This window comes from Gossypium raimondii, chromosome 12 (genome assembly GCF_025698545.1).
Source record: "Gossypium raimondii isolate GPD5lz chromosome 12, ASM2569854v1, whole genome shotgun sequence".
In the NCBI taxonomy this organism is placed as follows: domain Eukaryota; kingdom Viridiplantae; phylum Streptophyta; class Magnoliopsida; order Malvales; family Malvaceae; genus Gossypium; species Gossypium raimondii.
The window spans coordinates 55,856,721-55,874,759 of NC_068576.1; the positions used below are offsets into that span (position 1 = coordinate 55,856,721).

Genomic DNA, 18,039 nt, shown 5'->3' on the forward strand with positions numbered 1-18,039 from the left:
TTGCCTCTAGAGAAAACACACGTGCTCACCAACTTGAGCAAAAACCTCATTCATAGAAACAATCACATGTTAACATCGAGGCTAAAATTATTATTTCGGAAAAAAAAACAAAGTCTCCTCATGCCAAAAAAACAAAAAAGAAGTGTCGACTTCGGAGATGTGATGAGCTATGATAATAGAGAAGATGAGGATAGAGGAGGGAAAATCAAAGATATGAAAAAAAAACTTTTACAATTAATAATTAATAATTAGTGATAATTATATTATCTCATGATTTATATTTAATTATTAATTATTTACCTTTTCAAAGAAAACCCGTGATAAAAAAATTAATTATTATTATCGGGGATGTTGCCTTAGTTAAAGTAGGCAATAACAATGTACTCGGGATATCAAACCCTGCCTATAATACCATGCAATTACAACCTAATTATACTTTTGATTATTGGAGTTTTATGATTTAGGGTGGATTTGGATGGGCAGTTGAATACGATGCATTTAGTTTACTTTTTGTCTTACACTACAATATCTAATTTTACTGTCACCGCTGTTTTTACACAAATCGCAAATATATGCGTCGCTCATCTAAACTCACCATTAAACTACGATGATTAATTTCATTATATATTAATAAAAAGAATGATTGTAGAATTTTCTACACAATTAATAAATTAATAATATCATAGTAAAGTTTATGAATTTGATTTTTATAATATATATAAAATTTTTCATATTGCATATAAGAAGAATTAATTTAGAATAAATTTTGTGATGTTATATGCACTTTATCATACATATTTATCTCCCTGGGGAGAAATAACAAAAAGGAAAAAAAAATTAAAATCGAAGTATTTTTAATTTCTTTGTACCCAAACCGAAAAAAAAATGACGACAATAATTAAAAATGAAAATCAATATCTAACAGCCACCACTAGCGGCGGCTCCGGCGGCAGCGGAGTTACCGGTACTCCAAGACGAGAAGTTATCACCAAAGGTCGGGACTATTCCTACTCCATTACTACCACTTCCAACCAGTTCTTCCAATCCCTTGAATAAATCTTCATCGACATGTACGTTGGGGATAAGAAGATCATCGTCGTCTTCATCGCTTTCTACATCCATGTAAACGCTTTCTTCTTCACCTCCATTATCACCGGTTTTGTGGACGGCGGCGGCGGTGTCTTCGGGTGCCGAAAGCGTTGTCGTGGGAGAGATAGGGGAGAGACTCGTGGCGGAGCGAGGAGAGGAGCAAGAAACAGTGGAGGTGGTAGGGATGGTTTCGGCGGCGGAATCTTTGGTTGTGGTGGGTTTTTGAACGGTGGAAAGCTTGTTACGAGTACTGCCGGCGAGGGAATTCCGGTGAGTGGGTTTAGGGTGAGTGTGTTCGCCGGTGTAGGTGATTATAAAGATATCGGAATCTAAATTACTACGCTCCACTTGTTTTCTAGCTGAACAACCTTTTGAGCTGCTGCACCTGTAATAGTTTCTGAAAAAAAAAGGAGAAACCAAAATTCATCTTTTTTAAAAATTTTACACTTTTCTAAGACATTAAAAAACAAAAGAAAGAAACGTCGAAAAGGTACGGAACCTTGGATAAGGAGAGCCTTTGATGGGCTTTTGCCCATATTTACGCCATGCCCACGGATCTGACGACAATTTATCTGCTGTTACATGACATACTGTTCTTTTTTGCTGGTTCTTCCTACAAAACCAGAAACCAAACAAATAAAAAAAATGGAGTTTTTTTTTTTTAGTATTGTAAAAGATGAACACAAACAAATACAAATACTGTGCCGGTTTACCTCTTTCTTGATCTTGGGGTCTGAACCGGAGGCTGAGCTCGTGTCTGCTGCTGCTGGTGGGATTGGGGTTGTACTTGTTTCTGATTTCCGAATCCGGCGAAAGTGAAAAGAGGAGCGGAGGTGGGAGTCAACGGGGAGCCAATCCCGGTGGCGGCGGGTTGTTCTTGCTGGTGTTGTAGCCTTTGGTGCTGATGAAGTTGGCTGCTAGATCCTCCGTGGTGTGAACTTGACGAGCAGGGATCTATGGCGGCGGCGGCGGCGATGGGGTCGGCGTTTGGCAAAAAAGGTTTATAAGAATCTTGAAGATGACCGGTTTCCGCGAGCTGTGAAAGGTTGGGAAATGGAAACGGGTCATCGTCTTCCTCAAACGTCAACGACGCTAAGCAAGCCAAAGGGTCCTCAAAGGAACTACTGCAATTCTCATTATTATTATTTTCGACAGCTCTGGTGGTGTTAGCCACCGACGTACAACTCCGCACCACCGCATAAAGATCCCAATCCTCAGCCATCAACGAAAGCTTTCAAATTCAAAATAAAAACCTCAGCTGTGTTCGATTTTGTTTTCTTATACGCAAAATGGGAAAAGAAAAAAGAAACAATGAAACACAGGCAGAAAGGACGGCGTTGACTTTAGTTTTGGTGTGAAACAAAGGAAAACATTTATAAAAAAAAGACCATAAAAGAGAGGAAATGGCGGTGCACTGATTTGATAATTGTTAATTTATTTATAAAGAAAAAATAAAAATGGAAAAAGAAGTAGTTTTTTTTTTTTGAGGGAGGTTCATTGATGAGTTTTTGATCTTTCTCCACTTTAGCTTTTTCTTTGACTTTGTGAAAATGTCAAAAAGGAGTGGGGAAAGGGGGGGGGACACAGTACTGGGGGCAATTTGTGAGGACGATGCTTCTAAATTCTTTTTTTTTTTATAATACACGCGCGCCATCGCTCTCGTTGTTTTCGTACTCGAAATCTTACTGGATATCTATGGACAAAAGGATTGGGGCATCATCACCACGCTCTCTTCACGTGCGTGTCTTTCAAGAATATTGTCTTGAGATTACAGTAGTCTTTTAGTCCCTGAAGTTGTAATATTTCTTATGTTAGACTGCATTAGTCTTCAAGTTCGGTAGCTTCTTTTCAATTTAATTTTTAAGGTTTAATTTCTTGAGAAATTCTTTTTTTATTCTTTTTTATCATAAATGTTTTAAAAATAGTTCAAATATTTTCTTTAAAACAAAAACATTATTGCTTAACGATATTGATCGAGCAATCGGTATAGTCATTCACGTCCAAATTTAAAGGCTAAATCATGTCTTATAATTGATCTACATTCCATTTTAAATAGCTTCAAACTAGGGCATAATAACTCATTCGACAAAAAAAAATCATTTTAATTTTTCGTTTTTTGTTAATTCTTAAACTTATTTTTTGTCGATCACTTTAAAATAGATGAAAATTTAATATTTTTAAATTTACCGATGTAACATACATGTTGATTGCCACGGGAATGACACATCAACATTTAAATTTTTTAATTTAAATATTTCAATAAAATGATAAAAATTATTTTTTTTAAAAATTAAACTATTAAAAAGCATAAAAAGTAATTAAATGCTAACATTTCATCTATAGGGCAATCCACGTGTATCCCACGTCCGCAAAGTTAACAAGCATTAACTTTTTCATTCGTTTTGGGGTGATTTGACAAAAAAATACAAGCTCAAGTTCTGAATGAAATGGAAGGCTAAAATAATTTTTTCTATAAAGTTGAAGGACCAAAAATTATTATGCCTAATTAATATTATTTAATTTTGTTTTAGTCCTACTTCAAATTGCTATTACGACTAAAGGTACCATTTGTTGTATTCAATGGTCAGAAGAAAAAAAATCATTGCACAAAAGTAAAGCCATATAAATATCAATATATATATATATATATATATATATATATATATATAAAATTCTCCACAATAATTTTAATAATTTGGTAGTATTGAATTTATAATTTTGATATAACCCAAGGAAAATTAGATGCATTCATTTTAGTACCTATAATTTTGGTACATTTAGATTGTACCCTGCTCGAAAATGGAAAGCTTTTAGTATTTTACATAAAGTTGCTATTAGAGTTTGTAGTTCTTTTCTTACTTTTATTGGAAATGTATTCATGTATTCATTCAACAGTTCGTTAAAATATATACAAATATATATTAATACCAATATTTTCTAAAATAGTTCAAGTTAGAATCATAATTGTACAAAATTATATATAATAAAACCAATCATATTATTTTCGAGATAATTTTAAAGGGTTTACGAGTACAATCACAAAAAGCGTATGTGCAAATAATTATAAATCAAATCAAATCGATTAATATAAGGTATAATCAAATTAAAAATTCAAATATGTCCAAACCTAAACCAGAATAAATTGAAAAAATAATCTACATACGATATTTGTGTGTTGTAATATTCAGGGGTGGTCACAGTTCGGTTAACATCAAATTAACCAACCGAACTGATCTAATTTGATTCATTGGTCGGTGGTTGAATTTAGTTTGGTTAGAGATCGGTTAACGGGTTTTTAAAATTTTGATTATCGGTTAGTTCTGTTCAAAACCGGGTAATTAACCGAATTAACCAATTAGCCAAAATATTTGTTGTTTTCACTTCCATTTAAATTTGTTTTGAACTGTTAAATAAAATAAATGAACATTCGCAATGTATTTTTTTTATATGCTTTATACTTATTTTAACCAAAAAACAAAAACATATAAATTTTGGTTCGGTTAATGTATTTGAAAAAAATTTGATTCGGTTAACGGTTAAATTTTTTACATTTCAGGTAATTCAATTCGGATATTAATCAAACAGACTGTTTGAACACCCTAATAATATTTAAACACGCTACACCAAATTTGTCACCGCCTCAACCTTGTTCTTACCGCTAAAACCACTTTATAACAAATATACACTTTGCTCGAACTTATTTTAAAGATTTAGAATTTAGATATATCAAAACAAGCACATATATATATATATATATCAAAATAAAATATAAATATAGATTCTTTTTTTCTTTATAATATCTTTACGTATTTATTGAATTAAATGTATCATCAATTCTCAATTTAACCGAAATCAACTTATGTTATTCGGACAAGTTTAAACCTATCGTATTTACTAGTGTATAAAATCAACATATTTAAATGTGGAGGAGTGCGATGATGTACATGTGTTTTCTACCGTGCGATTCTTGAGGTAGGAGCCAGGAGGCACCAGTTGCTACAGTAGCTTTCTTAAGAGCTCACCGGTATAAATGCAGTGAAATTAAATCTTAAGCTTAATTACATGTATAAATATATAGTCAGATAATGTTGCAATAGAATTAAACTATTATAAAGTATAAACACGTAAATAATTTGAATAAAATTTATTCATCGAATTAAACCCACTCATAGCAACTAAGGGTTAGTTTAGTAATGTATTTGAAAATTTTAGTTTAAAATTTGGGTGTTTAGTATTGCTTGTCAAAAAGTGATTTTAAGAAATAAAATATCTATTTTAGATATAATATTATCAACTAATAAATATGTATTTAAATAATGTTTAAATTAGTTAATATTATTATATTTTAGTAAGAATATAAAAAATAAATTATTATATAATTTACTATTAATATTTTAATACATGAAATATAAATTTTAAATATTTTAAGCAATAAATAATAATTAGAATATATAAGCTATATTTTAAATATTTAAATATAATCCTTAAATATTTGTAATTAGATATTAACACAATTGTATTATTTTAAAAATAATTTGTTATTTTAATTAATTATTTTAACACATTTATAATTAAGCACTAAGAAAAGAAAAAAAGAAAAATACTATACTGTTGGAAGAGTAAAAAATAATTAAGCACAAAAAGTATTTTTAAGAGAAAAAATTAAAAATTTTAACTTTTTCTCTTCAAAAGTTAAAAATTTAGCCAAAAATAATTTGCTTAGCACAACTTTTTTTTCTGTAGGATGCTTTTTTATGCGCTATTAAACCAGCGTTAAACGTTATAGATTGAAAATTCACACGTGACCATTACGCATGATGCAGTTGCTTTCCTTTTATGCTACTCTCGTGGCGGCGCGTACATAATATAAAAGTTTTGGGGCGACTTAGCGTCGAGATCCACCGGCTCACCACTCAGGACCTGGGCTCTCTTCTTTATATATGAGACAGTAATTCAATGGAAAAAGCAGTTGTTTGGCACCCTAGTACCCTACACATCATCCTCATAGTGCGACCTGGTCCACCAACCCCCTTAGCAGCGTAAGCCAATCATGATCATACGATCAAACCCCACGTGGCACGTTTCCGTTGTGACTTAGTGGGTCCCCCATACCCCAGGCAAAATCTCAGAAATAAAAAATAAAAAATCAAACTGTACCTTTGTTGCTTGCCTTTTGTGTAACCTTCTTTTATTGAAAGATCTCGAACCGTTAATTTTTTGTTGGATACCTTTTTTTTGTGTGCCTTTTTTATTAATGGGAAGCTTTACTTTTTGTTCAGTCGGGAATATTAGAAGTTTTAACGGTGTATGATTCGAACGTACTGTGTGAGTGAAAAGTATTGGATCCTTTTCCCCCCTTCCACCCGTCGTTTTACGTAAATCATATTTCTGAGAGGGTAATTATCAGGTGTGAGCTGTTTCACATTACTAAATTTGCTAATGGAGATTATGGAATCTTTGAGTTTTGAGGCAATCTCAGCCTTTTGACATTGTTTTTACAGCTCTTCCTTCATCCCACATATGTGGCAGAGCACGTGACTCTTTTCCAATTTACACGTGATTTTAATGGTTTTTTCCTTTATTTCTTTTGAATGTTTTGATTAAAATGTTGGGGTAATTATGTTGACATATTTTTTTTATTTAAATAAAAGTTTATAAAAAAATTATGTTTGTGTTTTAATTGAATATTTATGTTTACCAACAATATTATAGAAGTAGAAATTTCATATTAAAATATAATTTAATTATTTCACCTATGTATTAAAGGTTAGTAAAATTATGATTGGGATGGCATCAACATAGTCTTTACTGCAGAAGTGGACACAATAGTTAGAAAATTTTTCTAACTTGAGAATTAAATTATATATTTTATTAAAAAAATTAAATTAATATTTTATCATTTTTAAGTTAAGTGTAATTTTATTATATACTAATTTAAATTTTCATAAATTTTAAATGACAAAAAATGATATTTTCTATTTTAGAGAGGGCCGAAGTCCCTACTAGTGTCACGGGCCAAAGTGTAAAGCCCGTGACCATGGCACAAGATGCGCCCCATGGAGGTCTATCGATTAGACGGGAATCATTTAGCCCACGATAACTGACCCAATTTCAAGAACTGTTAGAGAAGCTTGTTAGGTTGAAGCCTGGTTGGCCCAATAATAAAGATATAACAACATAGGTTATTTTTAATAAATATGAGAATCATATCTTATAGATTGGATTTGATATGATGTAATCTTGTAAATCTCTAAAATTAAGGGATAGACTAATCTCATTCGTCGATGTAATTTGATCTTGATCATCAGTTTTGGGGGAACTCAACTATAAATAGAGAGCCTCCCCTCATTTGTATCAAATCCATTGTAAGTTGAATTCTAAAGAGTAATAGAATTTTTTAAGCATTTACTCAAACACTTTAAAAATATTTTAAAAAATTTTAAAAATACTTTTTTTTTAATTTTAAAATATTTTAAAAATACTTTTTTAATTTTAAAATATTTTTAAAATACTTTTTTTAAATTTTTTAAAATAAATTTTTGGTATTTTATTAAAAAAATGGGCCGGGCCGGACCCGGGCTTATGATTTTTCCCGGGTCGGGCCTGGACAAAATTTCAGGCCCATATTTCGGGCCGGGCCCGGGCCACAATTTTTATGGGCCCGACCCAGCCCATGAACACCTCTAATGATAGATAGCATCTTACTGTCAATGATAGACAACCTCTTACAGGTCAACATATCATTTTTCTATTAGTACTAGTAAGTACCAGTATTTATATGTTCAACCATATTACTTCAAATTTATCGATATTTTAATAAATATATATTGAATATAAATATATGGAAAATATTTACAAATATTAAAATTTTGAGATTAAATAAATATTAAATATTAAATGCTTATTAATAGTAAACTTTAAATATACAATTGGTTATTTAACAAATCCAAATAAACAAGAAAAATATCATTCATATATTAACAAACGTTAAAATTTTCATACATTTTTGGTGATTTGACAAACAAATTAAATTTTAGGACTAAAAGAGATAAATAAATTAAATAGAGGGCTAAAATAATTTTTATAAATTTGGAGAGCCAAAAAAAAGAATATTGCAAAAAAAAAACACACAATAATAATGTAAATAATGACCGATACAATCTAATTAATGTAAATAAATAATTAAAATTTTACATTAATAATAAAAAATTTAAAATATTTTATTGAAAAATTATGATTTGATATATTTTAAATAGTTCCATTAAAATGAAATAATTTAAAACTTCTACTACGTATAATTTTAGACTAATGTCTTTAACAATTATCCTTCATTCTTACATCACCGTTACAATCACGTTTAGGGGTGTGCAAAATTCGGGTAAAATCGAAAAAATTCGATTAACTGACCGGATTCGGTTAATCGGTCGGTTAACCGAATTTTTTCGGTCGAGGGTCGGTTAATTATTTTTTAATTTTTCGGTTAACGGTTAATTCGGTTCGAAATCGGTCGATTAACTGAATTTTTTCGGTTTAACCGAAAAAATTAATAAATAAAATTATAATATATAAATAGGCCCACTATTCACCTAAACCCAATCCAAACCCAAGTATCCAACCTAATCCAATTACCCAACCCAACCCAATCATAAAAATTACAAATAATTTAATAAATAAAAATAATTAAAACTAAAACTAAAGTCTAAAAGTCTAAAAATAATGTAATTATGTAGTGATTCAATTTGGTTAATTCGGTTAATTTTTAACCAAAAATAAAAAATATATAATTTTCGGTTAATTCGGTTAACTGACTGAATTAACCGAAAAAATTTTGGTTCAGTTATTTTTTTTGAAAAATTTTCGGTTCGGTTAACGGTTAAAAATTTTGAAAGGTCGGTTAATTCGATTAATGTTAGTTCGGGTCGGTTAACTGATCGGTTAACCGAATAAACACCCCTAATTACGTTTGAATTTAAGTACATATCGCACAACTGATTTTAGTCTCGTAATTACAATAGCCAATCTCACTGTCACTACTATTTCTAATATCACCGAAATTAATCTTTTCGTCCATCTAAATTCATAGTTTTAGCTTGATTTGCTCGGGGTTAGTGTGGTAGAAGTTGAGAGAATTTGGGTTGGACTAAAATGTTATTATATGTGCAAAGACTACACTATTTGACTAAATTTTCTTGAGTTACTTTCAATTGGGTTTAGATTAGATTTAGAAAAAAGAAGAAGAAAAGAAGAAAAACTCTATGAAAACATAGCTATCATATGCCCTTTTTTTGTGGAAGTAGGATAAGATGAATGATTTGACTAATGTGTACTAAATTAGCATGGATCATGCAACCACAGAAAGTTGTGTGGGTTTGGCAATTGATTTAACAAAGAAGATAGTGAAAGAAAAGACTAGAAAAAGGAAAGAAGGGTAATGTATGTATATCTTTTAAGTTTTGTGGGTTTGGCAGGATGACCTTTAAAAGTGTCACTAAAAAGAAAAGGAAGCCAAATATAGGACAACATGAATGTAGCATTACTTGTGCCCCCAAAAAATCAATCTCTCTAGATTTTATGAAAACGATTTTTTTAATCTTGCTAACTTGAATTGCCAACACACATATCCAACGCAATTATTGTCGTTGAGTTTTTGTATGTCAACATAAAATACACGTGGTACGTCATAAGTCATTATCTGATTATTCTGTCAATCATGTTAGTTTTTAATAGTATAAGTTGACGAAATTTTTTTAAAAAATAAATTAATTTAACTTTTAATCTAACGTGTAATATTAATTTATTATTTTTTAATACAATAACCTTCGTACTACTTTTACCGGTTAAAAAGACCGAATGTTTGAAGAGGTATACACGTAAAGTAAATCACATCGAAACATTCTTGGCCTTTGTTTGTGCTTTGTCCATCACGGTTTGTACGTACCAAAAATGGAAATAAATTACCCAACTTTATGTATTTCATAATATACCCAAAACTTTTCACTGTACCAGACCCAGTTTAAGTCTATGCGGAAGCCAATCGAGTAATGATCAATTTGCTAAAAACGAAAAAGACCAATATATATAATATTAATATATGTATTATTTTCAGGTCAAAAAGTGAAGTAATAAGCAAAAAGAATAAATAAATTTTCATATTGGGGAATAAGTTAGGTTAGGATGATCATTAATGTGTTTAAGCATTAATAAAATTTTGTCACACCATTAAATTTTAAATATATGAAATTATTATTATACACTTATTCGTAGAGAAATTATTTATGGACCCTTCCCACCACATTATTCATGGTCACTTTCTGAATATTTAATTACATTTCAACAAAATTTTCTATGTTATTGACACATAATTTTGAATTTTTTTTTACCTTGAACCCTGAATCTAGAATTCGAACCCTAAATCCAAAACATGGAATCCCGAGCTCATAACTCGCAACCCCAAACCATTGAACTCGAATTTTGAACCTTAAATCCTGAACTCGAGTTTCAAGGTTTAAGGTTCAAGTTCAAGGTTCGGGGTTTTAGATAAAATAATTACCAAAATTACGTGTCAATGACATGAAAAAATTATACAAAATTATTAATTTTTCTTTAAATTAATTGCACAAAAATAAAAAAAATTAATTTATGAAAGAAACAAAATGATTAAAATTTGTAAAAAAATAAAGAAAAGATATTTGTTTATAATTTAAAATTAATTATTTTAAGTAATTTAATTAAAATTAAATTAAGTTTTAAAATTTTAGATATAAATAAATGTACTCTATCATCTTTAAAATTTAATAATATAATACTATTTTAAAAATTATACTTTTTTTGAGGATTCTAATATAATTTATTTTCTTCACAGAAATAATATGTTAACATATTATATTTATGGTCTTGATTGATTTTTTCTTTTTCATTTGTTTTCATCTGAAGGCGGTTGCAATTGATCACCCATAGGCCGTACTCCACAGTCCACAGCCACCTCTTAAAAATATTCTTACGTTTAATTTTTAAATAAAAATATTAATTTAATATAATTTTAATTATATTTTAAAATCTATCCTAAATTTTTTAATAAAGGTGGATCCAATTTGTAGCAGAGCAGTTGGGCGAATTTGATATCACCCTAAAATCTTATGTCATATAATTTAAAATGTTTTTTTAAGTAAAATGTTGTTATATAATTTTTAAAATTAAAAGTTTTTTTAAAAATCAGCAATAATTTTTGTAAATGTTTGAAATTTTATAACATCTATTTTTATAATATTCATTTTCTTTAGAATTTTATTTTTAATTATGTCACATAATATCGGCATATCGTTTAATGATTAAATTAACAATTTTAGTAATAAAAAGACCTTATTAGTATAACATTGATAGATTAAAATGTAATTAGAATGTTTTAAAGTTTGAGAACTAATTTAAAATAAGGGCCACGGGTTAGAGATATTTGGTTTAATTAACTCGGTATATGTTATGGTTGATTAGTTTTTAATTTTAAATCATGAAAATTAGTATCACTTAAGTATATTTGCTGAGAGTTTAAGAGTACAAAGCATACAATGTAATTATTAATACATGGTTGAGTAGTTATAAGATAAAATCAAATCAAAACAAAGTGCAAACAAATGAAGAATTGGACAAAATCCACCTATAGTAACTGTACATGGTAAGATCAAAAATTTACAGGTGACATTTACGTACAGTAAGACTTGAATGTATATTTAAAGACATAAGTCTCAGCTTTTCCCAACAAAGCTTTGACAGTATTAGCCATAATTGTTTATGTATTACGGTCACAACTACGTTGCCTGTCTTATTTATATCCCTTTTATTTTTGGAAATCAAACTATTATATTATACAATGCGAAGGTAAAAGTATTATAGAGGACATTATATTAAGAATTGAATTGTATTTTGTTATTTTATTTAAAAATGAGTAAATTAGTACATATATATTAGATCAAACACAAACTAGACTTTCTATTAAAAATTTCATCTATTTTATTATTAAAATGTGTCTCTGTACACGTCATGTGTAACTGATCGGTTATGAATGAAATTTTAACTGAAAAGACTAGTTACTGTTTGATTTAATGTATAATGATTAGTTTATTTATTTTTTAATAAAAGGAGTAAGATACAATCTGAATCCTTATTATAATACACGAGTCACCATAATACTCTTACCGAAATACAACCCTACTCTCAGTACTAAATCAAAAGGTGGTCACCATATTTAAAAAAAAAAATTAATATGACAATTAATAACCTTAGTTAATGAATTTTCTCGAAGGCTAAATTGGGAAAACTACACCAAACCCTGCCCAATACAAAAGCCCAAGAACATTGCTCTCTAGCACACATTTTTATAATTTTTTCTCACGCCATCCTACACAAAGTCGGCTCTGAAGCAGATCGCGATCTGAAATTTAATTTTCGAAGGTTAAATAATTTCTTTTATCCCTTTCATTGTTCTTTTAGTTTTATGTAAATATGTAGAGATTTTACGGGGTTTTTTTTTTTTAAATTTCCAATAACCATGAATGATATATTGCAGCTAGAAATTTTATTCGAATTGTAGCTAATTTCCTCAAAATTTTGTGCCAATTGCAGATTTTAGGGTTCTTTTAGTGTTTCCTTTTTTTTTTGTTAATTTTGTTATCCTAATTGGTTTGAGTTAATTAGCTGTTGGTCGACTTTGGCGGTGCTAGCAGCTCTGCTCCTTTGGCTTGATTTCTTTTTAGCTACCAGATTTATCAGTTAGTAATTAGGGTTTTTTAGTTTTTTTCCCCAATAATTGGCGAGCTGAATCTATTTTGTTAAATTTAAAACGAGACATTTTCGAATTTTTTTTTGTAATTGATTTTTGCTCTTTTGATAATTTCATTTAAAATTAATTGTCGTAGAAGGAAGTGTAGATTATGCCAGAGTTGCTGACTTTACCAGTAACTGATTAGAACTTGTTTAAGGTAGAAGATCGCCATGGCTGCTTCAGAAGAGAATAGTGCATTGTTTCCGATTTTCATTTTAACAATAATGGCACTGCCTTTGGTGCCGTATACAATACTGAAGTTGTGCCGAGCAGCATCCAAGAAAACAAAGGTAATTCATTGCCAGTGTGCAGAATGCTCTCGCTCAGGGAAATACCGCAAATCCATATTTAAGCGGGTAAGCTCTTCTGTTGCCACTTCAATTCATTATTCAAAATTTAACTTATGGGGAGTTTGAACTTTTTGTTGGCATTATGGTACATCCTCATATTTGGAATTAATTGGTCTTATTCTTGCAGATCTCGAACTTCTCAACTTGTAGTAACTTGACTCTGGTGCTGCTCTGGGTCATCATGATATTCTTGGTTTATTACATCAAGAGCATTAGCCAAGAGGTAAATGCAATTAGTACAGTATGAGTCATGTGTAAGATTCTTTGGCACTTATCTTGCTGTTAGAGTTCCTTTGGTTGTCTTATGCTTCTGTAATCATTGAGTTTAAATCTCTACTACACTGTTTTCTTTATTCAGATTCAAGTTTTCGAGCCTTTCAGTATACTTGGGTTGCAGCCTGGAGCTACAGATTCTGAAATAAAGAAAGCATATAGGAGACTTTCTGTTCAATACCATCCAGATAAAAATCCAGATCCAGGTTGAAGGTGTTTTAGTTGTGTAGTTATATGAATTCCTATAGATTAGCAAGAAAAGGCATTTGAATGATAACATTTACTCATTAATAATTTAATTATATCAATTTTTCAGAGGCTCACAAGTATTTCGTGGAGTACATAGCCAAGGCTTATCAGGCTCTCACAGATCCTATATCCCGTGAAAATTTTGAGAAATATGGACATCCAGATGGAAGACAAGTAATTTATCTTTTAGAATAAGCAGCTATGTATTTTAATTCTAATTATTAAGATAACTAATCCTCTTTAAGAGTTAAGACAATGCCATAACTTTTTGGTGCAGGGTTTTCAAATGGGCATTGCTCTTCCCCAGTTCTTGCTGGACATTGATGGAGCATCTGGGGGCATTCTCTTGCTCTGGATCGTTGGTGTTTGTATTCTCTTGCCGTTGGTGATTGCTGTCATATATCTCTCTAGGTCATCAAAGTATACCGGAAACTATGTCATGCATCAAACTCTATCAACTTACTATTATTTCATGAAACCTTCTTTGGCCCCAAGGTACTTTGTCGCAATTAAAAATATTTATGATCACTAATTGCCCAACTCTAGTGAATCAATTAGTACAGATGGGGTGGTTACCAAAAAAATGCAGTTAGTGTTAACCATGTCAGCAAGATTTTTTTTGGAGAGTGGGCGCTATAGTTAGGAAATAGTGATGTCCCTTCCTCTTTCTTAATTTTTTTTAGTTACATAAGCACTTCTTCATTGAAGCTTTCATTATAATCATCTTGTACCTTGTGTTTTATGAAGTTATTGGTGTATTCAAGGATCTTAAAAAATATGTATCGGGCACCATTACTGAGGCTGCTGAATTCCTCCTTGATTTAATGTTAATTTGAAATCTGATACCTATAGTTTTTAACCTTTTCTGATGTCTAGTTGAATTCCATTTTTAATCCGCTCACTGTATGGATTTGTGGAGTTGTTTGTGTAATTCTTTACAAAATGATTTGATAAATTATGGTACCTGGTTTACAGCAAAGTCATGGAAGTCTTCATTAAGGCTGCTGAATATATGGAAATACTAGTTCGTAGGACTGATGATGAACCTCTCCAGAAACTGTTTATGTCAGTTAGGAGTGAGTTGAATCTGGATCTTAAGAACATTAAGCAAGAGCAAGCTAAATTTTGGAAACAGCATCCTGCTATAGTGAAGGTAATTATCTGCTGAGATTTATCGGTATTGAGAAAATCAAATGTAATTATTCTGATTCCTGACTAAGCTACTTATGGTTTCTTTTGTGCCATTTTCTATCTAGACTGAGCTGTTGATTCAGGCACAATTAACCCGTGAATCAGCTGCCTTATCTCCAGCTCTACTTGGTGATTTCAAGCGCATGCTAGAACTTGCACCTCGACTCCTGGAAGAATTACAGAAGGTCAGATCTAAACCTTCCTATCATTTCTGTCTGAGTAGACTTCCAGGACTGATTATTATACAGTATCATGTCTTGTGAATATGTTCTAGACCTTCTATACTCTATGTACTTTCTGCAAAACCCAGGTCTCAAATGAAAAGATAAAAGAAGCAGTTTATGCTTCTTCTTGCTACTATGTAGACACAACCATCTCCATGGGTGGATGCTGTGAAAATCTTTAATATTCAGAATAAGAACGTGTAAGATTGTGTTTGGCTAATAGAAACTACTGTCTGTTTAGTTAAGTAATTTTCAAGTACACAAGAAATTAATCATATTGAATAAAGTCATGTGTGGCTATGTGCATGATGACAGTGTTATTTGAAAAGTCAAAACTTGCACTGTCTAGGGATTTTGGATATTTACGACCTTAAGAAAATTCACTGAAATAGAGAGTCAGATGGGCAGATCGATTCTGGAGCGAAGGATCAAATTATAGACAAATGTATAAGCAGCTCTATGAAAAACCACTGCAAACAATTAGTATTACAAGTAATCAAATTTAAGTATGAGTTCGTCTGGAAGATAAAAATAGGCATTCTTACGGGACTAAGTTGTCATGCTTTAGCCTCCTAGCTTGTATTTTATATGCTTATGACTTTTTCTTTGTTCAGATTGATCTCAGATATATGTATCTTTCATGTGCGATTTCTCTGTTATTAATTATGTATCCTCTATTGCAGATGGCACTTATACCTCGTACTGCTCAAGGTCATGGATGGCTGAGACCAGCTGTAGGAGTTGTGGAGCTTTCTCAATGTATTATTCAGGTGCTTATCTTGGGAAATTTTGCTACTGCTTATCATTTTTAAGTCGTGCATAAGCCTGTTATTAATTTTCATCTATTAAAATTCTGAGCGCAATATAATAGCTTAAACTATTTTTGAAATAATTAAAGTTGGTCTAAGTATGTCCTCCCCTTTTTGCTTTGAACAAACATTTCCATTGTCATATTCAAATCTCTTAATTTTCTCAATGTAAGCTCAATTGCATTGTACCTTCTAAGGTTTTTATTTTTTAATATACTAGCTCGGAAAAATTAATTTATGAGATAAGCTGCAATTGCCTTATTTTTTAGTCCATATTAATGCTTGGAGTTATTTATGTTGATTGATGCAACACAGGCTGTTCCACTCAGTGCAAGAAAGGCAACTGGAGGATCTAGTGAAGGCATTGCATCTTTCTTGCAGCTGCCACATTTTAGTGAGGCTGTCGTAAAAAAGATAGCTCGCAAGGTAAGTCTGAAACGTTTAGCAGGAATGCTACTACTTAACATTTCACCTTCTAGGTCTAGCTGTCAATTGTCAAAGGAGCTAGATCTCAACAAGCTTTCGTGCATTCTTTTTCTCTATGGTTGAGATATTGTAAATTGATGTTGGACTTGGACTTGGGCAATATACCCAAAATTTTGATATCAGTTGTGCTCTAGTCTAGGTTTTTGCCATATGCCATTTTTTTTGCTAAGCTTTGCCATATATTTCTAGTTTTGCATTAGTTGGATTACTTAGAGAGAGGTTTGATCTTGTTTTGTATTAGTTGTGGATTACTTAGAGTAACCGATCTTCGTGGCTCTTAGAAAGTAGCAAAATGATAAATACATAGGAAGATACTACTCATTTTGGGAGCTTCAACTGAATCTTTCCATAATTAGACGTAAATGGGGTATCCGTACGAACAAAATAGAGAGAACTGCTTGAAGGTTTTCTTTCTCTTAGGCCCCTTCCCCAGTTTATTTACATATTTATTTTTTGTTATTTCCTTTGATCTCATGGTTAGGAGTTATTTATTCTCTGTTACAGAAGGTAAGAACGTTTCAAGACCTTCGAGACATGACTATGGAGGATCGTGCTCAACTTCTAACTCAAGTAGCTGGATTTTCTCCCGCTGAAGTACAAGATGTTGAGATGGTATTGGAAATGATGCCTTCCTTAACTGTTGAAGTCACATGTGAGACCGAGGGTGAAGAGGGTATACAAGAGGGTGATGTTGTGACAGTTCAAGCTTGGATAACCCTTGAGCGCGGCAATGGCTTGATCGGTGCTCTTCCCCATGCCCCCTATTTCCCATTCCACAAGGAAGAAAATTTCTGGTTCTTGCTTGCAGATTCTGTCTCAAACAATGTTTGGTTTTCCCAAAAGGTGAGCTTCATGGACGAAGCTACAGCAATAACTGCCGCTTCCAAAACAATTCAGGAGACAATGGAGGTTTCTGGAGTAAGTGCCAAGGAGACAAGCGAAGCTGTCAAAAGAACCATAGAGAAGGTTCGAGATGGTTCCAGATTGGTGATGGGCAAATTCCCTGCCCCAACTGAAGGAAACTACAACTTGACTTGTTTCTGCTTATGCGACTCCTGGATAGGTTGCGATAAAAAGACAAACTTGAAGGTTAAAATCCTGAAAAGAACAAGAGCCGGCACTCGGGGTGGTCTCGTATCGGAAGAAGGACCTATTGTGGAGGATGGAATCGAAGAAGAAGAGGAGAACGAAGAGGACTATGACGATTATGAGAGTGAATACAGCGAAGAGGAGGAAGAGGAGAAGGATACGAAAAAGAAGGGCCCTGCTGCTAATGGTGCAGTGCATAATAAAGGCTCAAGCTCTGAAGGTTCAGGCTCAGATGAGGAATGAAACAAATAAATTCCAATTTTCATTTAGAAGAATAAAACCCTACTTTTTTTTCTCTCTTTAAGAATATCCTTTTAACTTTTTTTTTTTAAATAGTGATTAAATCAAGGAGGATACTACAGGGATTAGACACTAGTGTATTATTTTTAAAAAAAATTAGTTGGATGTGTCGGATTCGTGTTATTTTGAGTTGAGTAGTTTAAAATTTAAGTTTTTCAGATTCG

The 18,039-nt window shown here is 31.5% G+C and overlaps 2 protein-coding genes across 6 annotated transcripts; one reads left to right on the top strand and one right to left on the bottom strand.

The window, feature by feature from the left end:
* Positions 1-753: 753 nt before the first annotated feature.
* On the bottom strand, positions 754-2,506 carry LOC105765503 (probable WRKY transcription factor 27). The gene is made up of 3 exons (XM_012584638.2): positions 1,803-2,506; positions 1,589-1,702; positions 754-1,486 (listed from the first exon to the last, which is right to left on the bottom strand). The coding sequence occupies exons 1-3, from the start codon at positions 2,309-2,311 to the stop codon at positions 919-921; spliced, it is 1,191 nt and encodes a 396-aa protein (XP_012440092.1). The 5' UTR covers positions 2,312-2,506; the 3' UTR covers positions 754-918.
* A 9,893-nt stretch (positions 2,507-12,399) lies between these two features.
* LOC105765504 (dnaJ protein ERDJ2A) lies at positions 12,400-18,033 on the top strand. 5 transcript variants are annotated; one of them, XM_012584639.2, is made up of 11 exons: positions 12,400-12,534; positions 12,999-13,260; positions 13,382-13,477; positions 13,613-13,733; positions 13,844-13,950; positions 14,054-14,271; positions 14,752-14,929; positions 15,033-15,152; positions 15,875-15,961; positions 16,316-16,426; positions 16,991-18,033. In XM_012584639.2, exons 2-11 carry the CDS (start codon positions 13,075-13,077, stop codon positions 17,816-17,818), a joined length of 2,052 nt encoding a protein of 683 aa, XP_012440093.1. In that variant the 5' UTR covers positions 12,400-12,534; positions 12,999-13,074; the 3' UTR covers positions 17,819-18,033. The 5 variants fall into 5 exon arrangements, with proteins under 5 accessions (XP_012440093.1, XP_012440096.1, XP_012440095.1 ...); XM_012584642.2 differs by having other exon boundaries at positions 12,413-12,534; positions 13,066-13,260; XM_012584641.2 differs by having other exon boundaries at positions 12,430-12,534; positions 13,050-13,260.
* Positions 18,034-18,039: the final 6 nt, after the last annotated feature.

Bases quoted from the DNA above. Each gene is read 5' to 3' on its own strand.
- LOC105765503 (XM_012584638.2), bottom strand. From the start codon at position 2,311: ATGGCTGAGGATTGGGATCTTTATGCGGTGGTGCGGAGTTGTACGTCG. The intron at 1,703-1,802 runs GTAAACCGGCAC...CTGGTTTTGTAG, and splicing joins ACCCCAAGATCAAGAAAGAG to GAAGAACCAGCAAAAAAGAA. The intron at 1,487-1,588 runs GTTCCGTACCTT...TTTTTTTTTCAG, and splicing joins AAAGGCTCTCCTTATCCAAG to AAACTATTACAGGTGCAGCA.
- LOC105765504 (XM_012584639.2), top strand. From the start codon at position 13,075: ATGGCTGCTTCAGAAGAGAATAGTGCATTGTTTCCGATTTTCATTTTA. The intron at 13,951-14,053 runs GTAATTTATCTT...TTTTTGGTGCAG, and splicing joins GACATCCAGATGGAAGACAA to GGTTTTCAAATGGGCATTGC. The intron at 15,153-15,874 runs GTCAGATCTAAA...CCTCTATTGCAG, and splicing joins TCCTGGAAGAATTACAGAAG to ATGGCACTTATACCTCGTAC.